Below are 22643 nucleotides of genomic sequence, written 5' to 3' on the forward strand. Positions count from 1 at the left end.
CCCCGCCCCCCGCCCCCTCCAGTAAGCCATCAGTTGCTACAGGCAGCTGAATCCTTGTCTAGGATCAAAATCTGCACCAGATATACATAGCAGTAGGGAAAATAAGTCCTAGTAATCAGATAACCAAAACTGGATTAAATCGTTATTTCATTTTCTGCCCTGTGGAGCAGAGTTTGACACAGTTGAAGATGTTTGATTTACCACTTTGAAGAACTCTAGACTGGGGTTCAGCTGCTTCCTGTAGCAATTAATGTCCTGCAAATAAGTTTCTGGTACAAATATGAGTAAGATTTGAAAAAGTACCTGACCCAGAGTCTCAATATGTATTGACCTAAGTGAATATCATATACCTGATTTTGTATCTTTTAAATATATTGCAATATAAGATATTTACCCAGCAGATTTTGCATTTCACTTGCAATACATATTCATATCTTTCCTTTGGTTCTTCATCTTCCTCTTGTACCATTTGTCCCAAGGACTACCCACCCATCCCTTTTTGTGCCTGTCAGATATTCTACATCATTATTTAAACAGTGCAATCATAATAAAATATGCAAGTTGTACTTCTAAAAATTTTCATTTTATGTAGTTAAAGTGGAATTTGCATTTTCTTCATGCAGAAATTGTCTTTGTGGGAGCAGAATATATCCAGCTGTGTACGTGTGTATACATATCACACACACAAACACAGCTATTTTTCACAAGCAAGCATTTCCTTAAGAAGCAAGCCTAAGTTCTAGGTACGTGCGTTCCTGACTACAAATCTACACACATTACAAATCCCTCATCCCAGTAAAGACCAAAGACAGCACATGGGCACCATCAGAATGTATGTTTATATATAATATATATTTACTTTTAAAAATAAAACTTCCATTGTAAGGCTAGAGGTCTGTACAAACTACAAAAATAAATCTTTTTTCTTTTCCATATAAATAATTTAGATGGCATGACAACATTTCAGGTTAAAAGGTCTCCAGCAAGCCTCTACATACTCACATGCACACTCACACACAAATACACACACAACATGCCCCATTCCCACTATTCCCTTATGCTTTGCTGGTCCCAGTCTTGGGGTGGAGAGGGAAGCACCGTTTCTATTGTGGGTTACCTAGAAACACTTTGCCGATTTTAGGCAGTGGGTGAATGTAAAGGAGAACAGGAGAAGAGGGAGGACATGTCAGTTGTTAAATCCTATCCTTGACAGTAGTTTTACGGTGGGAAAACTGAACAAATTCAAACAGGTGGTCAACCCCTGTCACGTGGCAAACTCCTGTGCAAAGGGAAACCTCTCCAGACCCCAGAAAACACTGGTAGCTTTTAGTTGAATTGTCTTGATCTATTTTAACAGGAAATTTAATCCCACTGAAACTGCCAAGACAGTTCACACAACCAAAATGTGAAAACCTCACCAGAATCTCCCTTGGCAGCAAGCAAGGGGTAAGGAATCTGGAGTAATATGTGGAATGAAATTACAGTAGTTACTGGGCAGAAGAGGGGGTTTAAAGTGCTTGGGCTTTAGAAGGAATGACATCACTGGGGAAACGGATTTCAGGGTGAATTGGTCCAACTTTCTCTTGTAAGTGATAGCTGGTTGGCTGTGATGCCTCTGAGTCCCAGGAGGCACATCATTTTATCCAGAATTTGACACAAAGCCCCAAGGAAACAGTCATGCCAGCAAGAATATCAGTACAGGAGGTCTAGTGTTTGTGCAGAATGATGCTGAACAACTTCTATAACTGTAGGTGGTTTCTTGAAGCCTACAGTCCCCAAACCTGTAATCAGGGCTAGCTTGAGCTATTTTGTTACCCTAGGGCTAAAAGGGCTAGGGCTAAAATTGCAGCCCTAGGCTACAATTTAGTTTTGCTCCCTGTCCCTGCATCTTGTGTAAGTTGGGAGGCTGTTTCTTCCTCAAGGAGACAACAGTGTCTAGTACATGGGAGAAACTATGTCCCTTTCCTTTTAGGGTTTTCCCAAGCAGTTGCCCACTGTCTGTTGAACTGAAGCAACTCTGCCGGTAATGAAATTATCAGAATTCCAGCTTTACTTCTAGTGTATTGTTCTCATCAAAATACTTGTTGAAAACTGCAGCATTCTAGCAGTTCCAAAAACCAGCAGATGAAAAAATGGAACATTTTAAAAAACAGATATACAGTGGATGCAAACTAAAATAGGGAGGAGCAGCAGTTCAATAAAGGACTGTTGGTAACATGTATAGGATTGTGGCCCATAAAGACTTTTGCACTAGCTGCCTCTCTTTCCTTTACAGCAGGCCAGAAAAAATAATAATATATATATATTTAATCCAGAAAGTTTTGTGTTTCAATACAGAGGATGTGAACCATTATTTTGCAATGCCCAGGGCAGAGCTGGCCAGAAAACAGCACTTGAAATTGCATACAAAATTCAGATTTCTGCCCTGAAGTAGAATGGAAAAACTGAAACCTTTCATAAAATAATTTTTGTTACAGGGAAACCAAGCATATGGGATGGAAATGGAATTAGTCCTTTAGAACCAATCTTGGTGCCGATAGTTCATTTCCGGATTTTCAGCCAATGAAGCTGAACCAGAAAGGCAGACTTCTGAAACAAACTGCAACCACAGCACTCGTTCTTTTGGGCAGGAAACAAAACTTTTTACTCAGTCCTTGCGTCTCCCTTAGAGCATCTTTTTCTCTGATAGCTACATTGGGATATTTTTGAAAAGGAGACATTTGTCACTCTCTTAAAAACTCCTACTTGGGCTCAAGTCAAAAGATAATTTCACACATGTTTTTTCCCCCCATGTACAGAAAACATCTCAATAGGGAAGGATCTGCAGGGTATCTTTTTGAAGGCTTCTTTGTGCTTCAAGTACACGGCTCAGGAAACCAGTCAACTCAGTATAGGAAAAACATCACACATGAAGTGACTGAAAATGGTACTAGCAACCCAATAAGAATCTGAAGTGACCCACCAAAAACCCCTTAGTAAAAAGGGCAATGAACTGTAGAATTTATCACAAGGGCTTCCCGCTTTTGTACACAAATGCTGTTCTCTCCAGCCACCCGAAAGACCCATGCCATAAACAGTGTAGTACCATACATTTTGTACACAGACATCAACATCAGAGTACTAAATCTCTCGTGCAAAACACCTCCTGAAGTATGGAATTTGAAAGGAAACAGATATAATCCACATCTCTAGAAATTGCCCTTCTAGAAGTCCTAGCTCTTATTTCTATGGACAGTAAAGTGTACAGACAGAAGTCTCTCTTTCCTGGATGATCCCCCTCTTCTATTGGATACAAATGATGTCACGCTGATGTTACTAGGGAAGGATGAGGCTAAAAGCTCCAACAGATATTTCAAACAGGTATGCTTAGGGAACATTTGAGTGACGGACTATCTAGGGCTGACAAAGATACAAGCCTGCTAAAGAGTGGGGCACAAAGGAAGGTTTTGGGAATGTGGGTACAAAAGGGAGGAGAATGAATTTTAAACGGCCACAGGACAGGTACTGGCACAGGCAGTTGTGCTGGTGGGAGGAGCAAAGCACAGCCTGTCCCACACAGCTTGCATAGAATATCAAGACACATGGTGCCCCTCCATTGCATGCTCCCTCCACTCCATATTCCCAGGAGGTGCTCTCCCCACTACAACCTCAGCCGGGTGTTCCCCTTAAAGGGATACTGCCACTTTTTTTTTTTTAATGAGGGAGCTGTGAAAATAATAAAATAATTATTATAATTATAAAGGGGAACTGTGAATCTTTTTATACAGCTTAAAATAATATTAATATTAATATTAATAAAAATAAAAGAATAGCAGCACAATGTGGGTGAGTTCCCCACATATAAGTTGAGTCCTGTTCTCTCCACGGGAGGGTATGTGTTTGGACAATTTTTGATGCTCTGCTCCAATAACAGCCATGAAATGTTTCATGTAACGTAAGGGGAATGGTCACCCCCACTTCCCATGTTGAGGGCTGGAACTTTTCCTGTCAGTAGGTAAGTACACCCGATGCTATATTGGTCATCAGTCCGACATAAAGACAGAAACTGGGAGTGTTTTGAAACCAGGCACCCTGGCAACCAAGGGGCCCAGCTTGTGTTTTGGTGGCAGATACACCTACAGAAACAAGATATGGGAGAGTGGAATACCAGGTGCTAGGAGTACACACCAACCATTTCAATGGACAGATACTGCAGTAGCTCATCTCATCTCCTTGTTCCAGTTCACAAAGGCACTGTCTATGTCTAAAGATGATTAGATACTGTGCTGGAGCTTCCACATATCCATTCTGCTTCACAGTCCATGGTGTGTGCGAGAACCTGGGCCCCCGCCCCCACCCGGGATGCTGTGCACATCCTATCCCTGAGGTGGGAGTCTAGAATCAGGGTCTTGGCCTGATGAAAGTAAGACGCTAAGGTCTCTGGGCTAAGTCTTGCAGTTCCAAGCTGTCGGGTAGGACTAAGCCAGGCTCCTCAGGGCTGTCAGATTCAAAGCCCTCATGCGTATAGCCTCGGCAGGAGCCGGGTAGGGATGGGTGCAAAGCCAGCATCACTGAGGCAGTGGCTGTAACTGTGGTGAAGGAGCCACCAGTCCCAAGAGGTGGCACTTTGGCACTGTGGGCATGGGGGTCGGTCCGAAGGGGAATGGGGGCAGTCCGAGCCTGCTGAGGCCCTAGTCTGTGATTTGGCCACTCTTGCTGCTGTGAAGTTTCCTTGATATCTGTGGTGGATGATGTTACGTGGCTTCCAGGGGTCATGGTTTGAGTCCATTCTGGGCCGCACAGTGACAGAGGTGACTCCAAGCTTGTCTTGTAGCTTTTCACCACCTGCCCAACAAGAAAGAGACTGATGACAATGTGATGGGTACAGGCACAGATCAAACTTTCCAGAAATTTTGAAGTTATGGGGGGAAATTCCAGGGTGCTTTTTGTGTGGGGGAGGAGGAGGAGGAATGGAAACTGCTGTACCCTATGATACCTTACCACATGTACCTTAGTTTTTGCCATATGAGAAGTAGGGAAAAAATAAAAGTTGAAAATAGAAGAGAGACACATTTTACAGTAAACAAACGAAAGTACGTTACTTGGACAGAAACAGTATCACAAAGGTATGGTAGGACTAGCAGCATAGTTGGTTATCAAATTAAACTTCATAACATTGAAAGCACTGTTTATAGTGTATTAGTTGTGGACAAAAATAATCACATCTGAAAAATAAATATATGCTTGAAAATAGGTTGTATATGTCTACAATATATACAACCATTATCATTATCTAATGCTATAGTCTTACCTCAAACCTTTATAATATATATTCTGAGTGAGTGAAATCTTGCCTTAAAGGCATTCCTCTCATTCTGGTATTTCGAAGGAGGGTTCCCCCCCCCATCCAATGCTCCCCCAAATTTCCAGATTTTTACTTGAAAAACTTAGAAGAACCCCCTAAAAAAACCAAAACCCTGGCAACTGGTAGGCGCTTACCGTGATTTTGGGGAAGCTGGGACTTTTGCTGGCCTTGACCAAGATGTGTGACTGAGTTGGGGGGATGATATAGGTGCTCCGGTCATCTTCACCAGTGTCCGATGCACCAATGCTCTCTGAGTAATACTCTGAGTCAGAAGAGTCAGAAAAGGCCCCACCATGTTGGCACACATAAAAACTGTGGTGACTGATGGGTGGGGGAACAGGTGATGGTGTTGGCAGGCGGCTACCATTATCTGCAGGTGTTACCTATATGACGAAAATATGATGTTCAGAGAACAGGATGGTAAGGAAGGGGTCTTTAAGCCATGTGCTTTCAAATATAGTCTCTAAATACAAAAAATGCCATTTAGTATAGTCAGGGGTCATTTCGTAGAAAAAGAGCTGGGGGACTCATTAGCATAACTCATTAGCATATGCCACACCCCCTGACATCACCGGAAGTGTGTCCTCCCCACAGCCGGCGGCGACCTCCAGCGGGCACCAGCAGGGAGCTCCAGGCCCCGCCCTCCCGCACCTCACCCGGGGGGATGGCGTCCCCCCGCGTCTCCCCCAAAATGACCCCTGAGTATAGTAGATTCTGAAAACCAAACCTCTTTACTCATTGCTGAGAGCAGGCATATGATCAAATGTGGACAGGTTCACCAACCACCCTGTGTCTTAATCTATTGCAAAGATTAGACAAGGAGATGTAGAACTTCTTTAGCCCTTCCCCTGGCTTTCCACTTGAACAAGTGTTTGTTTTTCCTCTCTCTCTTGCATCCGGAATGGAAGTGAATTCTTAAATTGTTTTTATGTATTTTTATACTGTAATTTATATGCACTTTCTGCTCGTGAAAGCCGCCCTGAGCCAGTTTGCGGGAAGGGTGGGGTATAAATGTAATGAAAATAAATAAATAAATAAACAAACAAAGTGCTCAGAAATGGGTGTTCTCTTACCTCAGCTGGTGGGCCAATAATAGACAGGAGGACAGGCAGTAACACCAGACCATTTAGCAGCCCCAGAATCGTCAGGATGGTGAGCACAGCAAAGAAGTACCTTGAGAGGGGAGAGGAAGTTCAATAATTGTGGTGTGTAAGTCACCTGCATGTAACAATGGGTCTTGTCATAAGATGGCATAATTGCTTCTCCTGGTTTATTCCCCCATCCCTTTAGCTGAGATACACGGAAATTCTATGTCCATGTTTACATCTAGATGATGGCATAAATCGGGGCTTTTAGGTAAATCTTGTATATATTCATGTTGCACATGTGTATGTTTGTTTCTGGCAAATACTTGAATGGGCACTAATTTAATTTTGTACCAGGGACTAACTATAACATCCATTGTCTGGGTCACATGTACTGATGTATGCATACTGATTGAACATGCACACACCCATGTAAACACAGTCTATGGGAACAAAGCAAACATGAATTAAACACGGGGGAGTGTCAGACAGGAAATCAAGGACATACAAATGGATAAATGTTCCATATCTGGTACCTCCCCTGGCAGTCCTGGAAGTGTGGCATTTCTAGGAGGCTGTGTTGGCTCATAGAGAAGGGGCCCCCTCCATCTTCCATACTTGGACTAAGAACATACTTTAAGAACGTAAGTGCCCTTCTGGATCAGACCATCTCGCCAATGTTGTCCAGCACTGTGTTTCTTACCATAGCCAACTAGCTGCCTTGCAGGGCCAACAAATGGGCATAGAGACCAAGAACTCACCCTGTTGTTGCTTCCTAGCACTAGTATTGAGATGTTTACTGCCTTTTAATATGGAGGTTCCCTTTAAGCACCATGGTTAGTAGCCATTGATGGATATATCTTCCATGAATCTGTCTAAACTCCCTTTTAACGGGATATATGCTAGTGGCCATCCCTACATCCACTGACAGTGAATTCCATAATTTAATTATTCATTTATTAAACAAGTTTTCTTTTGTCTGTTCTGAATCTATTGCCCATCACCTTCACCAAGTTCACTCCATGAAAAATGTTCTCTCTAAACTGAAAAGCTTCAGACTCTTTAGCCTTTCCTCACAGGAAAGGTGCTTCAACCCTATAATCATCTTGGTTGCCTTTTTCTGCACTTTTCCCATCTCTGAAATATCTTGCAGGAGTGACATCCCAGCCTGCCTTGCTATCCTGAGAAAGGGGTTTCCTATATCCCTCTGAAACTGGCACAGTGTAGTATTCACAGGACTATAAGGACAGAAGAAAGTAACACAATGGTACCTCAAAATGAAGTCAAATTCTGAACCAGCCAGCATCAATACACCTAGCAGAGTGGAGACAGCACCATCCATCACAGGGGCAAACATGTGCTCTAGAGCCACAGTGGAGCGCAGATTCCGGTTGCCGATGGCAGTGAGAAAGCCCTGAGGAAGGATGGATAGAACAGAAATGAGAAGAGATTAGCCAGCCATCATATGGCATCTGGAGTTTGCATCAACAGATAAATGCAACCCCAAAGTGCTCTACAGGACAGGAGCCAAAGGCCCAAATCTGTCCTTGGACACTAAATCTTGTGCCTATTGCTGGAGCTGAGCTAGCTTCAGCGTAATGTATCACGATTGTGTGATTGTTTACTTACTAGTGCCACATGGACAGTGAACTCCACACCAATGCCCACAGAGGCAATAAGGATGACCACAGGGATAGCGCTCAGTTTGATGCCCATCAGGCCCATGATACCAAAGAGCTCAACTGTCATCATAGCCAAAATGAATACCTAAACCAGACAGAAAAGTCAAGTCAGTCTGTGTCATGCAAAAGGGTCTGTCACTAACGGTAATGAAGGAAAGCCTAATGACACAGCAATAAATAGGAATCTACAGATCTTTACAATCATTAAGAAGAGGTGATGCAAATACAGCTGCTACCTGCCTGCCATGCATATGTAGAACTCTATGAATCTAATTTTTCAGTTGTTTTTTTAAAAACTATTAACTATTAGACCTCATGAATACATACATGAATACATGAAGCTGCCTTATATTGAATCAGACCGTCGGTCCATCAAAGTCAGTACTGTCTACTCAGACTGGCAGTGGCTTTCCAAGGTCTCAGGCAGGGGTCTTTCTCATCACCTACTGCCTGTTTGTTTTAACTGGAGACTCTAGAGATTGAACCTGGGACCTTCTGCATGCCAAGCAGAGGCTCTACCTCTGGCTCTACCACTGAGGTGGGTGTCTACAGGACCAGAAACCAGAAAAGGTGTGGCATCAATAATAAATTATAAAAATGAATTAAATGTGTGCAAGCATATGACATTTGGGTATTTCATGTTTAGCACAGAATTTGGATTTCTGATTGCAGATTTTCAGTTTCTTTAGTGCAATAATAAAACCCTCAGGGAAAAATGAAATCAACTACTAATATACTAGTTAAAATGTAAACAAACAGCTAATAGCCAAGGATATGGATATGTTGTCCAGCACTGTGTTTCTTACCATAGCCAACTAGCTGCCTTGCAGGGCCAACAAATGGGCATAGAGACCAAGAACTCACCCTGTTGTTGCTTCCTAGCACTAGTATTGAGATGTGCTATTGGATCGTAGATGGCAATCATAAACTAAGTCTATTAATGATCAAAGTAGATTTAAACAGGCATGGTTGTGGGCATGTGATAATTGTTAATGAATGCATAATTAACATTCATTATCATGTGCCACATGGAGACGTGTGTAACCTCTGAATTATGAATTAATACAACAGTGCCAACGGGACACTTTATATGCCAGTTAATTAATATGGTGGATGGGAAAAACCAGCAGGGAAGCAGAGCTGCAGACATCCCACCAGTACAGGTGGATAAGGATGCTAATACAGGCACCTGGACAGTGATGTGCAGGCCAGTCACACATGTGCTTTATCCCTTCAGCACCAAGAAGAGAAGCTTGGGGACAACAGAGAAAGATACAGATCTTGTTTAGGCTTAATGTAATAGCAAATGTTTATGTGTCACTGTGTGTACATGTAATAAGAATCTATGGCCAATCCTGGTTCCCTGCTGCAAGTACAAACATTGGCAAATATTCTTGGTGCATGCATAAATTCATTAACACATGTATGGAAATAGTATGTGCCTGTGTAAAAAATGAAATATGCAAACTATCACATCACCTTATTTTTTAATAATATCAAGCAACAATATTTGAGTATTTGCAGAACTGGAATAGTATAAATTATAAGAGATGGGAAAAGTTACAACACAGTATTAAAAGGAGGTAGAAGGAAAAGGGAATGGGGGATTGTCCAGGAAGCAGAAGCTCTACCCTTTGATCCCAGCAAACTTCATATAATTTCCCAGCCCTAGTTCCTGAGTTTCCTGTCCTAGTAACTACAAGGGCTAGAAAGCTTTCATGTTGACATGGCTTAATCACAAAATGAGAATAAAAACCCAACCAGAAAAGACAGATTGATATTACACAGGCCACAATACTATATAATCATTTCTTGATGAACAATACCACACCATTAATGCATATAAATCTCAGGATTGTCAACTCAGGCCTCTCTATATACTGATACACATTCTGCTGATTGTGAAGGAAAATACTCACAATGATGCTGGCAGTCCAAGGGTTGAGTAGCAGCAGGGTGCACACCAGGAAAGTGCAGGCCAACACAATGCTGATAGCTTGCAGGAGCCAATGACGTAGACCAATGTACTGCTCCCAAAAGAGGAAAGGGTAGCCACTAGGGTAGCTGACCACACCATGTGTCTGAGCCACCTCATCACAGATGGCACGCACACTCTCGATAGCTGCTACAAAGTCTGATGTCTGCCGCAGTCCATTGAGATAGAAGGGGAACTGAGCAAACTCCAGGGGCTGTGCAGCTGGGACTGTCAGAAAGAGATGCAGTCATTAGGTACATTCACCTCCTTGCCCTCACTCCCATCTTTAGAGCCCAAGGGGAATTATTTTATATGCTTGTAATCCCGCCCACTCATGAAGCTAGTTATGGCTTGAAAATGCAGGAAACGTGCAGATATAGGGTATATATTGTGGTATAACTATGGAATTAGGGGTAGTGTTGAAACAGTAACATGTATTAGAATGATGAATGAGAATGAGGCTGTCGCCTCCACTCACTTCGAAGGTTCTCGCCAGTGGCATCGTACTTGTCATGGATCCACTCTGGCGGTGGTGGATAGAAGTTGGCCTGGGAGGCAGCAAAGCCAAGGGGGTCGTTGCTCACCCACACTGTCAAACAGATGTAGAAGATGTCAGGTGGGATGATCCCATTCCCATCCACCAGGCGGTGAGTTGTCAGCTGTGGGGCAGATGGGAGAGTGGGAGAAGTCAGTGAGAGAGCTGGGTCAAGTCGTTACTGCACTGGTTCTAGCATTGTGCAGGCAAAGGGAACATCCCCTCCCCCACAGCCACCTCCAGCAGGAGTCTTCTCATTTCCTCCAGGTTCATCATTACTCATTTTTACAGGTTTGGAAGTGCTCTTTCCTCCCTCCTCCCCTCTCCCTATCCAATGTGTCTTTGTCACCCAACACTTACTTGATTTAGGCTGAAGGGCTCCTTCTTGCTGCCTGTCTGGATGAGGAGCTTGTAAGCCAGAGCACCATCCTCTGACCCATTGCGGTAATTCTCCCTGGTGATACGGCCAGCTTCCCAGTCTCGGTCAAAGGCTGCCTGCAGACCTGGTGAGCAGGGAAAGCACTGTTAAGGGAGTGGGACACATGGCCCAGAAGCAAGAGCGCCATGCACCAGCTATGATCACTTCATCCCTCTTCAAGGGGCTGCTATCCCAGTGCTTCAGCATGGAAACCTCATCCTTAGCAGAACTGACAGAAAGGCCTTCAAGATGTGGAACTGTTCCTGACCTTACTTTAGAAAAACAGGAAGAGAGCTAGCATTCCCACAAGCTAGAAGGACAGCTGTAGAGGAGATATATACATGCACACTCATCGTACCTGTGTGCAAATAACCTTTGTTTACCTGTAAGTGTGAATGTGAAATGTAAAAGCTGTGCCTGTCCCACTTGCAGGATAGGGCGGGATATACAAATAAAAATAAAATAAAATAAATGAGTTGGAGAACACCTGGATTCATCCCTAGGAGCTAAATAATGTCCTGCAGCCTGAAATGCTGCTATCCTGACCAAGGTTGCTGCCTGTTCTCCCCTAGAAACAGCTGGTCCAACACTTGGCACAAACTCTCACACATTCCCCAGCCATGAGCAAGTTCAAACCAAGAGTATCCAGCTCAAGTACCAAGACCTGGGAGAGGACATCCTATTCTGTTTCTTTAGAAAGAGAGGGCTGAAAGTCCTTCACTCACCTTGTAGCCAATCCCGGAAGTAGTGCAGCCACATCTTCGGCAACTGGCGGTTCTCATCACGCACTACATACTGGATAGCGTTGAAGGCCTCATGCAGGCCATAGAGGGCCTTCTGTGAGTTGGGGTAGTCAAAGCTACCCTTGGTTACCACAAACATGTTATAAAAGGAGAAGTATTTGAACTGAGCTGAAATGAAGGCGTGTTCCTTTGTGTCTCGTGGGACAATATCTGTCAGGTACAGTCCATCATGAACTTTGGTTGTGCCATAGAGGCTCAGGCCCAGTAGTGCCAGGAATATGGCCACCACAATTCCCTGGGAAAGCAGGGAAAAAAAGAGTCAAAGCTGGTGAAATCAGACCTCTGCCACCCCACCCCATTCTGCAGGATTTAATTTTTCCATGATTGCTCTTTAGAGGCCTGGTCTCCCCTTAACAAAGAAAGAAACTGCTCCAGCAGCTGTGACTATCTAGCCTCATAATCTACGTCACAAGTGTGTTGTGTTGCCCCCAACAGAGTTAATGCCCCAGCTGGTCATATTCTGGGGATAGAGAATACACATGCTAAGCAACAGCAGCCACACTGACAACCAGAGAGCCTCCCACGGCAGGGACCCTATCAGTGTTTCTCTTGATTAATTGAGGGAGATGCAGCTCTCCCACCTCCAGTCTTGACCACCTCTCTTCAAAGAAAGTTCCAGTCTGGGATTATCTGGGACTGACTCCTACTCAGATTACCTAAGAAAGGCATGGAATCCCCATCCCTTACTGAATTTACACAGATTGACTAAGAAGACAAGGGCTACAATGGATATTACAATCTTTGTTCCAAGTTGGCTGTAATGTACACTACACTCTGCTTCTGATCTGGATAGGCAGGGCACAATCAAAGGGGAAAACACAGTATCCTCAATGGCTCAGAGAGCACAGTGAATACTTGCCAAATTGGGAGTGCAGACCTCATCTCCAAATAACTGGGAAAGTAAGGGAGCTTTCTGTGCCTCACTTGTTGCATGGTATACAATTTATATAGGAGGACCTTCTCAAGTGGCTCCCTAGGGCACTGTGCTCCTCTTTTCTCTGCGGTAGACCACAGCCCTCCAGAAAGGTCCTCAGAGCAACTCTTTGTCGCCTACCTTGGTGTGGCTCTGCAGAAGAATGGGTGCATATTTGTCCCGAGCAAAACTGGAGAGATTCCATCGGCAGAAGGGCAACGGGACACAGTCCTGGGCACCTTTGCCCTCATCCAGCTGTGCCAGGAGATCACGAGTGGAGCTGGCAGGAGTGAAGACTTGTGAACCCATTGGGTTGGCAGGCAGCAGAGTGGATGGGGTGGTGAAGACATGCTGCATAGGTGGTAGGATGGTAACTACGTGTCGCCCAGAAGGGTCACACTGGGTGAAAGCTTGCACTGTGGTGGTGATACGTGTGCTGGTGGCCAGTGCTGGGTGTCCATGGGGAAATGTGGGCGCAGCGTGGTTGTCATTTGCATCAGCATATTCTTGTGGCTGGATCTGGATGACGCGGGAGGAGCAGAGGCTGTAGGTAGAAGAGGACACTGAGAAACTGCAGGGGACACACAGAGCAAGCCATCTGTGCATGCCACAAGGCTTCCCTTGCTGGTTCAGACACAGCGGAGTGGAGTGGATCCAGTGCTCTTAAAGGGTAGGTGGTGTGCACTTAAAGGGCTGTGGCTTCCCCAAACAACTGCCTCCAACTCCCATAGGATGGAGCCCAGCTTTGCCCTGAAGATTACAGGCCTGTCCCAGGGAACAGGGAACTCTTTCATCATCTCACTCCCCCAGACAATACCTGTAGAAACAGCACAGAATGTCAAGCCTCTTGTTTTCACGTCTGTGAAGGTCCAAGCTCAGGATGGCAGGAAAGATGAACAGCACCATGGCAAAGTTGAACACCACCACCACAGCAGCCTTTGGTAGACAAGGAAATGAACCAGACAGAAAGCTGACAGTTAGACACATTGAATATCTTGGACCAAAGCATTCGTTTTGAAGATGGGTGCCCAGAACTGCATTGCGTTTATAAGGATGCCAATATTAGTGAGGGGCTTAGAAAGGGACTGGGGGTATTTCACCAGCAGGGAGGCATTAGCTTTGATCTTGCCCCTTTGTTGGAAGAAGAAGAGAAGAATAGAAGAGATTGGATTTATACCCCACCCTTCACTACCCGACAGAGTCTCAGAGTGGCTTACAATCTCCTTTTCCCTTCCCCTCCCTACAACAGACATCCCGTGAGTTAGGTGGAACTGAGAGAGCTCTCTCAAGAACTGCCCTTGAGAGAACAGCTCTGAGAGAACTGTGACTGGCCCGGGGTCACCCAGCTGGCTACATGTGAAGGAGTGGGAAATCAAACCTGGTGCTCCCAGATTAGAGTCCGTGCTCCTAACCACTACACCAAATTGGGTGTGCAGGTTAATCCAGGAAAAATTGGGTATTGGACCTCTTCTGTCTAACAGGTGCCAATTTTAATCTGGATCTAGGTTAATCAAATTGAGTAGGAAGGTGTCTCTTTCCTTCTGTGTACTTCAGCCTGAATCCATCATTTGTTGCTCCTGGTTCATTTCACCAGATCAGAGCAAGAAAGGGTTACTAAGGCAGAGAACTAGGCCATTTCTCCAGAGGAGGAAAAGAATAAGCACTGCTATAGACTCCCTAGGTAGCCTTGGACAACCCACTTGCTCTTAGGACTCAGTTCCAACAGCTGTAAAATGGGGAATAATAATTTATTTTGCATGGTCATTTATGAGAACAAACTGTGTAAAGCGTTTTGCATATTAAAAGTACTACATCAAAATAATATAACAAATAGATGAGACAGTGATAGTGCTGTAGTGGTCATACAGGGCATCTTCTGCCCTGCTGTTATCAATGAACCCCTGATCAGGATCCTGGACCAAGTCTAGAGACAGGTGGGAGAGGAAGAGCATGGCTCCTTCTCTTCCACAAGGACATCTGCCTCTACAGGGTGAAGAGGAGAACACACACGCTAAGCTTGCATACTGCAACACTGCCAGCCATGAGGCAGGGAGATGTACCTAGATGGAAAGACCACACGGAGCTGCCAGAATGTGCTTCAACACACACACACACACTTCTACATCTTTTTTCCCCTCTCCAGAGCAAAAGGTTATCCAGATTTCTAGGCAAACCAAACTGGGAAATATACCTGCTGGGAGGGAGAGGGAGACGGTAGGACTTGCCTCCTCTGAGGTGTAAGGATAAGGCTCTTGTGTACAGGCATGGGATGCACGCATACCTGCATGCTCGTGGGAAGGGCTCACCTGCAGAGAGAAGGCTCGCAGAGCTGGGATGGGCACCAGGGCAGCCATGAAGAAGGCAATCATGTTATTGACAGAGGTGAGTGCTACACTGGTGCCACTACGCCGTAAGCATTCACCAGTCCGCTCCTGTGTTGGAAAGAAGCAAATGAAACCATTAGCACAGGCTAGAAGGTGGGGACTGAGCCCACACCAGCAGTACACAGGAACCCAAATACTAAGACAGGAACAGGGAAATGTTCTCACCTTGACAGGGATGTGTTGGCTGGTCTCAGTAAAGGCATGTGCCAGGAGGAACATGTCATCCACACCAATGCCCAGTGCCAAAAAAGGCAACACCTATGTGGATACAGGGAGAAACACAGTTACAGGGGCATGGTCAGAAACTGTCTCACAAAATAAAAATGTCAGGCTATGCAGGGACAGCAATATTTATAGATGGTGCCAATACAGGGGAGCACAGGGCTTCGGAGTTTGTTTCAAAGCCACTACAAGTGTGTACTTCTGCATTTATGCTCAGGGTCTCAGTGATACCCATATTTTCCAAAGCCTGATTAGCTGGAGTCCTTGTGGGTCTTTTGCTTTCTCCTGAACCATAAAGCACAACCTGTACTTGAAGCACCTGGATTTCATTTTATTATACCTATTCCTGGCCTTGCAAGAATGTTGGCTGAGGCACAACTTGCCTGGTTCCTGCTCTCTACCTGAGCCACATTCCTCAATAGTTAGCTAGCCTTTGTGCAAGCTGGAGGTGATTCCTTCTCATGACTCTGTGACTATCCTCTATTCTCTGTAGCACCTCTGAAGGAAAAGCAGAATGTAGATGGCTAGAGTCCAGTGGGAGCTGAAGGCACTCTGATGGCCATGCTGGAATTCCACATGACATTCCTTTCTGCCAAACAACACCTTTTAACGCTGGGTGAGGACAATGAGGCCGAATATAGCCTCAGTATTGCACCGTATGAGAAATCTGAATGGATGGAACATTCTGCTGTTTACAGAACCTGAGGGACCTCCTACAGAGCAAAGAAGTCATCCAAAGTGAATGTTGCCCTCTCCGGGGCCAACGAGTAACATACCTGTGTGGTCGCTGCATTGAAGGAGATTCCCAGTAGGGAGCACAGTCCAAGTCCTGCTGCCACTGAAAGAGCCACTAGAAGAACTCCTGCGAGGCCCACAGCACCCTGCGATTTGGAACAGTCCCAGCGCAGCATGGTGACACAGGCATAAGCCAGCTGCACAAGGATGAGAATCATAATTACTGAGGAGACAGGTTCGGGTAGAAAAGCTACGCAATGGTCCATAATGGGATAGGGGGTGGAAGGCAGGAAGGAAAAGGCTGCTACATACCATCAGGAGGTACCCGCCTGCAACGCGGATGACGCTCACATCTGAGAAGGATTTCATTATGTCATTGAGCGTGGTGGTGGAGAAGGCATGGATAGTCTGGGAGGAATTTGAAGGGAGGGATTCCTGGGCCAACTGGGAAGAAACAAGGCATGTGAGATAACTGGGAGAGGAGAATAATAATCTAAACAGCTTCCCCCCCACTCGTATATCAGTCCTTCTCATATAAATACACGCACGAGATCAGCTTACAGGCCTAACATAACACTGCCCCCTGCACACTCTCCTGAAAAATCCACTTATAAATACCTGGCTGCCCTACAAACCAATCCAATTACAATCAACACTGATTCCACTCACAAGCACTGACTGTCTCTAAACAACCTCCTAGGAAGCTTCTGCTCTTTACTGTTCAAAATATCCCTCCAGCTGGCACACTGCTCCTGTCCATCCATTTCACTGTGCAGAATCTACTCAAGTTCATGAGACCTCTTTATACTAGCTTGTAGGAATCCATTTTCCTCACTGATGCAGTATCAGCAGGCCAAAGAATCCTAAGATGTCAATGAGTTCTTATTCTCATAATGCACCAAAGTTCTGCACTGTGTGTCTAACTGAATCTCCCACCCCAACGTTGGAAAAGCTTCCCTGTTTTTCCAACACAAAAAAACCCCTCAGAACCAGACATGTTTACAAATGCGTCTTTACATGCAGTCCTACAGTCCCCTCTAATTCTCTTACTCTCCCCATCCCCGTTTCATAGACATGCTCTGCCCATCTATGGACCTTTGTGCCCTTCTGCACCTCTTTCTGGCACCCTCCCTTCCACGGTCACCGTTTTAGCCTTTGTCCACGCATTCGCTCTGTCACCCATGTACACGGTCTCCTGCACTTCCCCTCTCCCTTGCTAGTGCCACAGCCTCCTCTGCCGCTCCTCGTCTCATCTCACCTCAACAAATTCCCGCTGCCAGGCTTCCAGGACAGCAGCTGCTTTCTCCTCACTCCAGTTGATGTCATGTATCTCATAATCATCCCGGTAGTGCTCAAAAAGCTGGCGTGGGCTCATCAACAGGAACATGCTCTGCAAGGCTTCAGCTCTGGAGGGGGGGGAAGCTGACTTAGAGAAACCTTTGCTTGCACACAGTGCAAGCAAGGGAAAGGACATGGGACTCCTTTTAACTCTAAACATAAAGTCTGAGGACTGTCTTTCTAGTACACTAGGTCCAAGCTAGAAGGCCTGGTTTCCAGCTTCCTTCAGTGTCCATTCACAAATTCGTTTATTTATTTACTTCATGTGTTCCTCTCCTTTATCCCCAATGGGGACCCAAAGCAGCTTACATCATTCTCCCCTTCTCCATTTTATCCTCACAACAACCCTGTGAGGTAGGTTAGGCTGAGAGAGTGTGACTGGCCCAAGTTCACCCAGTGAGCTTCCATGGCATGAGTGGGCATTCAAACTCAGGTCCCCCAGATACTAATTCAGCACTCTTAACCACTACACCACACTGGCTCACAAGTGTTGACAAATTTGAGCATCTCTCTAGGCTCAGGGAGATGGATTGTTACAAGCAGGCCTCTGTGCTGTGGGATGGCATACACACCAACTGGAAGGCAGGGAAGTGGCTTCAGGATTCAAGGGGTGACAACAGTTAAGAGTTTCAGGGATCACCATAAATCCCATAGCTCAGGGACACCTGACAGTTGCTGCTAGGATTAGTTCACGGGCATGCACCCATCCTCCCCAAAAATATGATCCTCAGTGGCATCAAGTTACAAGCTGGCTCAGGACGCAGTTCACCACTAGCCCCAATCGTGAAAAAGAGGAGGAATGAGAGTCCTGTCAGTTCCCAGAAGCCATACCCCCATCCTCCCAAATAAAACTCAAGATCAATCATTTTGTGTGTCATCTTTAATTGCCCAACTTGCAGAGAAATGCCATCCACCTGCTGGAAGAATTCCTCAGCTATCTGGGGTTATTCATGGTCAGAGACCTCTGCTGGTCATGGAGTTTTGGTCAGTTCCACGTCCAGACTTACCTCTGTAGTTTGCCCTGGAAATCCTTCACTGTCCCACCCAGGATCAGCTCCTCTTGCCAGTGCATGTATTTTTGAGAGAAGCCATGGCAGCCACCTGTGAGCTCAGAGGGAATGTCTGGTGCCTGTGGAAAGGAGCAAGATGAAGTGACTGTAAGATGACAGCATTAACTGGGGGAGTTTAGATGGGTGCTGAGAACTGTAGCACTCTGCACACTCCTGCTCCCTAGCTATTGTACTAGCATGTACATTTACAGCAAAAAAGGGTGGAAAGTCATGGTTCAGAATAAACGACTATTTGTTTTAGACTTTAGATGAGCTGGTCAATAAAAACCCAAAGGATCACATAGGGGAGTTGCACGGGTACAGCCAGCATGAAGGCCCTGCCTCTGCAAATGTCACAAGTGATGGTCATTCAATTAGTTATTCACAACGAGGGAGAGCTTGAGGTTCTTTCTGGAGAGGACACATTCTGCCCTCTGCTCTGCAAAGTCAGATCTGGCGATCGTGATCCCTGTTTCAACTCAAGTGACTTTGGCCTTGGAGAAACCAAAATATGGGTATATTTAAAAGAAAGGCAGACATATTCAAAAGAAGAGTGGCAACAAGTGTCCAGCAGAAATCTGCTGGTAGAAGAGTCAGGAGATTTCACCTCCATCCCCCATTCTCACTGCAGCCCCCTGACACATGTGGCTGTGTGTCTATGCACGTCCCTTCATCTCCAGAACCATCTTTCTAGGGGTCACAAGGGACTGCTGTGGCAATAATCTGCATCTGGCAGTGCTTTCCATTGGCAGATTGCTGGATACTACCATTATCTGGGACACACTGATGCCTTTTTGTTTGTCCCAGATAGAAGAAAGTGGTTTCCAAACCCACTGCCATAATTATCTATAAAGAGTTCTGAAGTGCTTGTAAAGCACAGAATTTCTATGCATAGGCAGCAAACGGAGTTAAGGGGATCTAGGAAATTCTATCTTTTATGTAACAGCACTCCATACTGGTTCTGTCCAGATCTAGGCTTTCTTAGAGAATCAAGCCAAAACAACAAATCAGTTTTGCCATATTCAGTTAATTAGTCTTTAATGCAGCACTGCAAACCACATCTAGAAAGATGCAGTCCAACAAACACTCAAGCAATGAGAAAAATCAGAAAACTTTTAAATCCAAACACACGTCTTAAGATACAGCATATCTCCAGCAGCTTCCAAATATACACCGATAATATCTTTCACTACTGTATATATTCACTTTACATAACCTCCTAGCAGTATTTCCATATATTCAGCACCAAGAATAACAGACCCATTTGGACAATGTCAAATGGATGAATGCAAGACAGCCAATCCCTGATGATATTTACCCACATAAACCAAAAGGCAAAGCTACAGATATCTAATATTTTCTAGCTGTGATATTAGAGAACTATTTTGGTTTGTTAAGGCTGCAGAAGATGAGCACAAAGGAGTTCCTAGCATTTGGTCAGGGAATTGCATTTGCAAAATCCATTCTGACTGCAAGAGCCAAGGATTTTCTGTGTGTGAGCATTATGTGTGCGAGCGCTTGCCCACAGGCACACTGGGTGTTCCCTTCAATCCTAAAGGCAGCTTCTTCCTGCTCCTGTGGTGGCGGCGAGAGAAACTGGATAGCCATAATGATAACAGTCTGGCTTTCAAGCCAGGAAATGTGGAATTATGGCTGCAACCCCATCCTCCCTCTCCCTGTGCCTGCCCTCGGTCATATGTGCTGTGTGTGTGCTGCGCACTGCTCCCTCCCCCTCCTCCTTTCCAAAAGCTTCTAAACTGCCATCTGTTCTGGGATACATTCCAAACTATGACCACCTGCTGGCCAGCACTTGCACCGCGTCTGCCTGGATCAGCACCGTCAGTCCAGCCTCAGCCTCCCTGGCAAAGAGCCACACATTCCAGGACTCCCACCCTCACATATACACATAGGGCAAAACTAAGGAAATGGGGAACCTCACAGAGAGTTCTACCCTTTTGGACACAATGCCTGAAAAGAGGATCCTAGCCCCGGACAAGACTGAAGGAAGCAATCCTATTGTTTAGCACAGATGTTACCATCTGAAGAGTACTGTGGATCTTCTAGTCTACCGTCACTCCCCACAGAGTCCAGGCCAAAGAATCCTCTCCCGTTTTTGTAGGCAAAATGTTCTTTTCTTTTCTTTTTTTGGCTACATCAGTTTTGTGTCAGTGTACTTCATGTGTACCTTGGCTACCGTCTTGAAGCAGAGGCTGTGAATGGTAGAGAAATTGCCTCCTTCTTGAGTAGCCTTGTCTGAAGAGCAGTTAACAGCACTCTGACATTTTTTGCCTCATTTATCAATGGAATTTACCAGTAAATTCCTTGCCCCTGATTAACATTTGTCATCTGCTAAATTCTTTGCACAGATGGCAAAGTTTGCATCAATTCTGCAAAGCATTCAGAATTCCTAATGAGTGCACTTTTTTATATCACCACTTCTGTTTTTACAGACAGGCTTCAGCAGCTGTACGACATATCTTAGTGCAGCTTTTAGTCTCTCATCTGACTTTTTTTTAATGGGAGGTGCAAAAGATCACCTGGACCATTAAAGAATGTGTTCAAATTGTACACATTTTTAAGTAGCACTTGATGCACTTCAAGCCAGCATTCCAGGCAATATCTTTTCCAGGGACCAAATACCCGTAGGAGTCAGTAATGTAGAGAAAAGGCTTTAGAAACATATGGGTTAGACCTTTGCAGCTGCCTGACAGCCTACCTCTAAAGAAGCTGATGGAGCTTAAGTTGTAGCTCACTGAAATGGTGATGCATCATGACCAAGTTGATAACATTTGCAATGTAGACTGGCATCTTACAGAGGTGATTTGAGTGCCAATGCACCTCTACAGGTTCAACAACAAGTGAAACAAATGTGCATAGGTATACACCTACCAAACTGGTGCTCACCTATAAAGCCTGCATGCAGCTATGTACATAGACAAGGGCAGATACACGGAATAGGGCCTCAGAGAGAGAATCAGGAACATGAATGCAAAGGGCACATAATGCAATTAGAGTCTCTCTCTCTGTTAATCATGAATGATGGAGCCTCTGACCTACATGGAGGTGTTCATAACACAAGTTGTTCACAGACCTCAGAATTCAAATGTTAAAGATGCAAAAACGTCTGCCTAATCACTAATCAGTCCCAAGTCCAAGCAAGCCAGTTTCTTTGTAACATTACAGTAGACAGCCAATAGCAAGGGGGGAGTATGATGAATCATAAGAACATAAGAGAAGCCAATGTTGGATCAGGCCAGTGGCCCATCCAGTCCAATACTCTGTCATACAGTGGCTAAAAATACCATCAGGAGGTCCACCAGTGGGGGACAGTTGTTGCTAGTGTGACACCAAAGCAAGTCCATCATTAGGAGAGAGGCAGAAGAAAGACAGAGATAGAGAATGTAGTGTGTGTGAGATTCAATGGGACTTATGATCCCTTCATACAGATACAAACACAGAAACTCTCAGATGAGAAGAAACTCTCTAGCCAAGTTCTCACAAATAGCAGGGGAGGTGGCATTCACTTGATCGACTACTCCTTTGCACAAAAAAGATCTGTACATAGAAAACTTGATACCAGGAGGGACTATACTAGCTCAGCTTTCTCACTGACATATTGGCTTCTTATATGTCAGGATATTTTTTCATAGGGAACATTCCATCATGTAAGCCTCACCGATAGTAATTAATATGTTGTCTGAAAGAACTAGGCCCCCCTCTCTCTACATATATACAGAACATTTAGGAAATATTCCTCATTCAAACTCACCTTTCGGCTCTGGCTGTTGGGGGCACTGGCAGGACACTCAGGGTCAAAGGGGTCAAGACAGGGTCGCTCCATATAGGCCTGGCCAACTTCTGCCTTATCTAGCATTTCCTTGAATCCTTCCAGCGAGGCAAACTGACCAAGCTCCTCCATCAATTGAATAGGGTCCAAGTTGGTCCATTGGATATCCCGTCGGCCCCTGCAGAGATACAACAAATGTTTGACATTAATGTTCAGGGGAGAGAACCTGACCAAACTTGGCATTAACAAGTTGCCTAGTAAACAGCAGTGCCCAGAAACTGCTCCTGGGTGGTGACTCATTGTTCCTGATTTTCAGGACACTCCCCAGCATAAAGTGTAATCCTCTAAATACAATTTTTAAAATCCATTCCAT

General features: G+C 45.0%; 1 protein-coding gene across 1 annotated transcript in view; it reads right to left on the bottom strand.

Moving 5' to 3' along the window:
- Positions 1-3824: 3824 nt before the first annotated feature.
- The window catches only part of PTCH2 (patched 2), a 64637-nt gene continuing 45818 nt past the window's right edge, over positions 3825-22643 (bottom strand). Inside the window, exons 6-23 of the mRNA XM_015408274.1 lie at positions 22253-22448; positions 18442-18563; positions 17355-17502; positions 16409-16540; positions 16138-16293; positions 15305-15397; positions 15062-15187; positions 13573-13691; positions 12897-13299; positions 11765-12077; positions 10982-11124; positions 10565-10745; positions 10031-10314; positions 8059-8196; positions 7701-7843; positions 6418-6517; positions 5479-5727; positions 3825-4824 (exon numbers count right to left, since the gene is read on the bottom strand). Of these exons, the coding sequence (XP_015263760.1) occupies positions 4411-4824; positions 5479-5727; positions 6418-6517; positions 7701-7843; positions 8059-8196; positions 10031-10314; positions 10565-10745; positions 10982-11124; positions 11765-12077; positions 12897-13299; positions 13573-13691; positions 15062-15187; positions 15305-15397; positions 16138-16293; positions 16409-16540; positions 17355-17502; positions 18442-18563; positions 22253-22448 (3460 nt within the window). The 3' untranslated portion in view covers positions 3825-4410. The remainder of the gene's footprint in view (positions 4825-5478; positions 5728-6417; positions 6518-7700; positions 7844-8058; positions 8197-10030; positions 10315-10564; positions 10746-10981; positions 11125-11764; positions 12078-12896; positions 13300-13572; positions 13692-15061; positions 15188-15304; positions 15398-16137; positions 16294-16408; positions 16541-17354; positions 17503-18441; positions 18564-22252; positions 22449-22643) is intronic.

The sequence above is a fragment of the Gekko japonicus genome, unplaced genomic scaffold (genome assembly GCF_001447785.1).
Source record: "Gekko japonicus isolate JY-2015 unplaced genomic scaffold, Gekko_japonicus_V1.1 scaffold258, whole genome shotgun sequence".
Classification (NCBI taxonomy): domain Eukaryota; kingdom Metazoa; phylum Chordata; class Lepidosauria; order Squamata; family Gekkonidae; genus Gekko; species Gekko japonicus.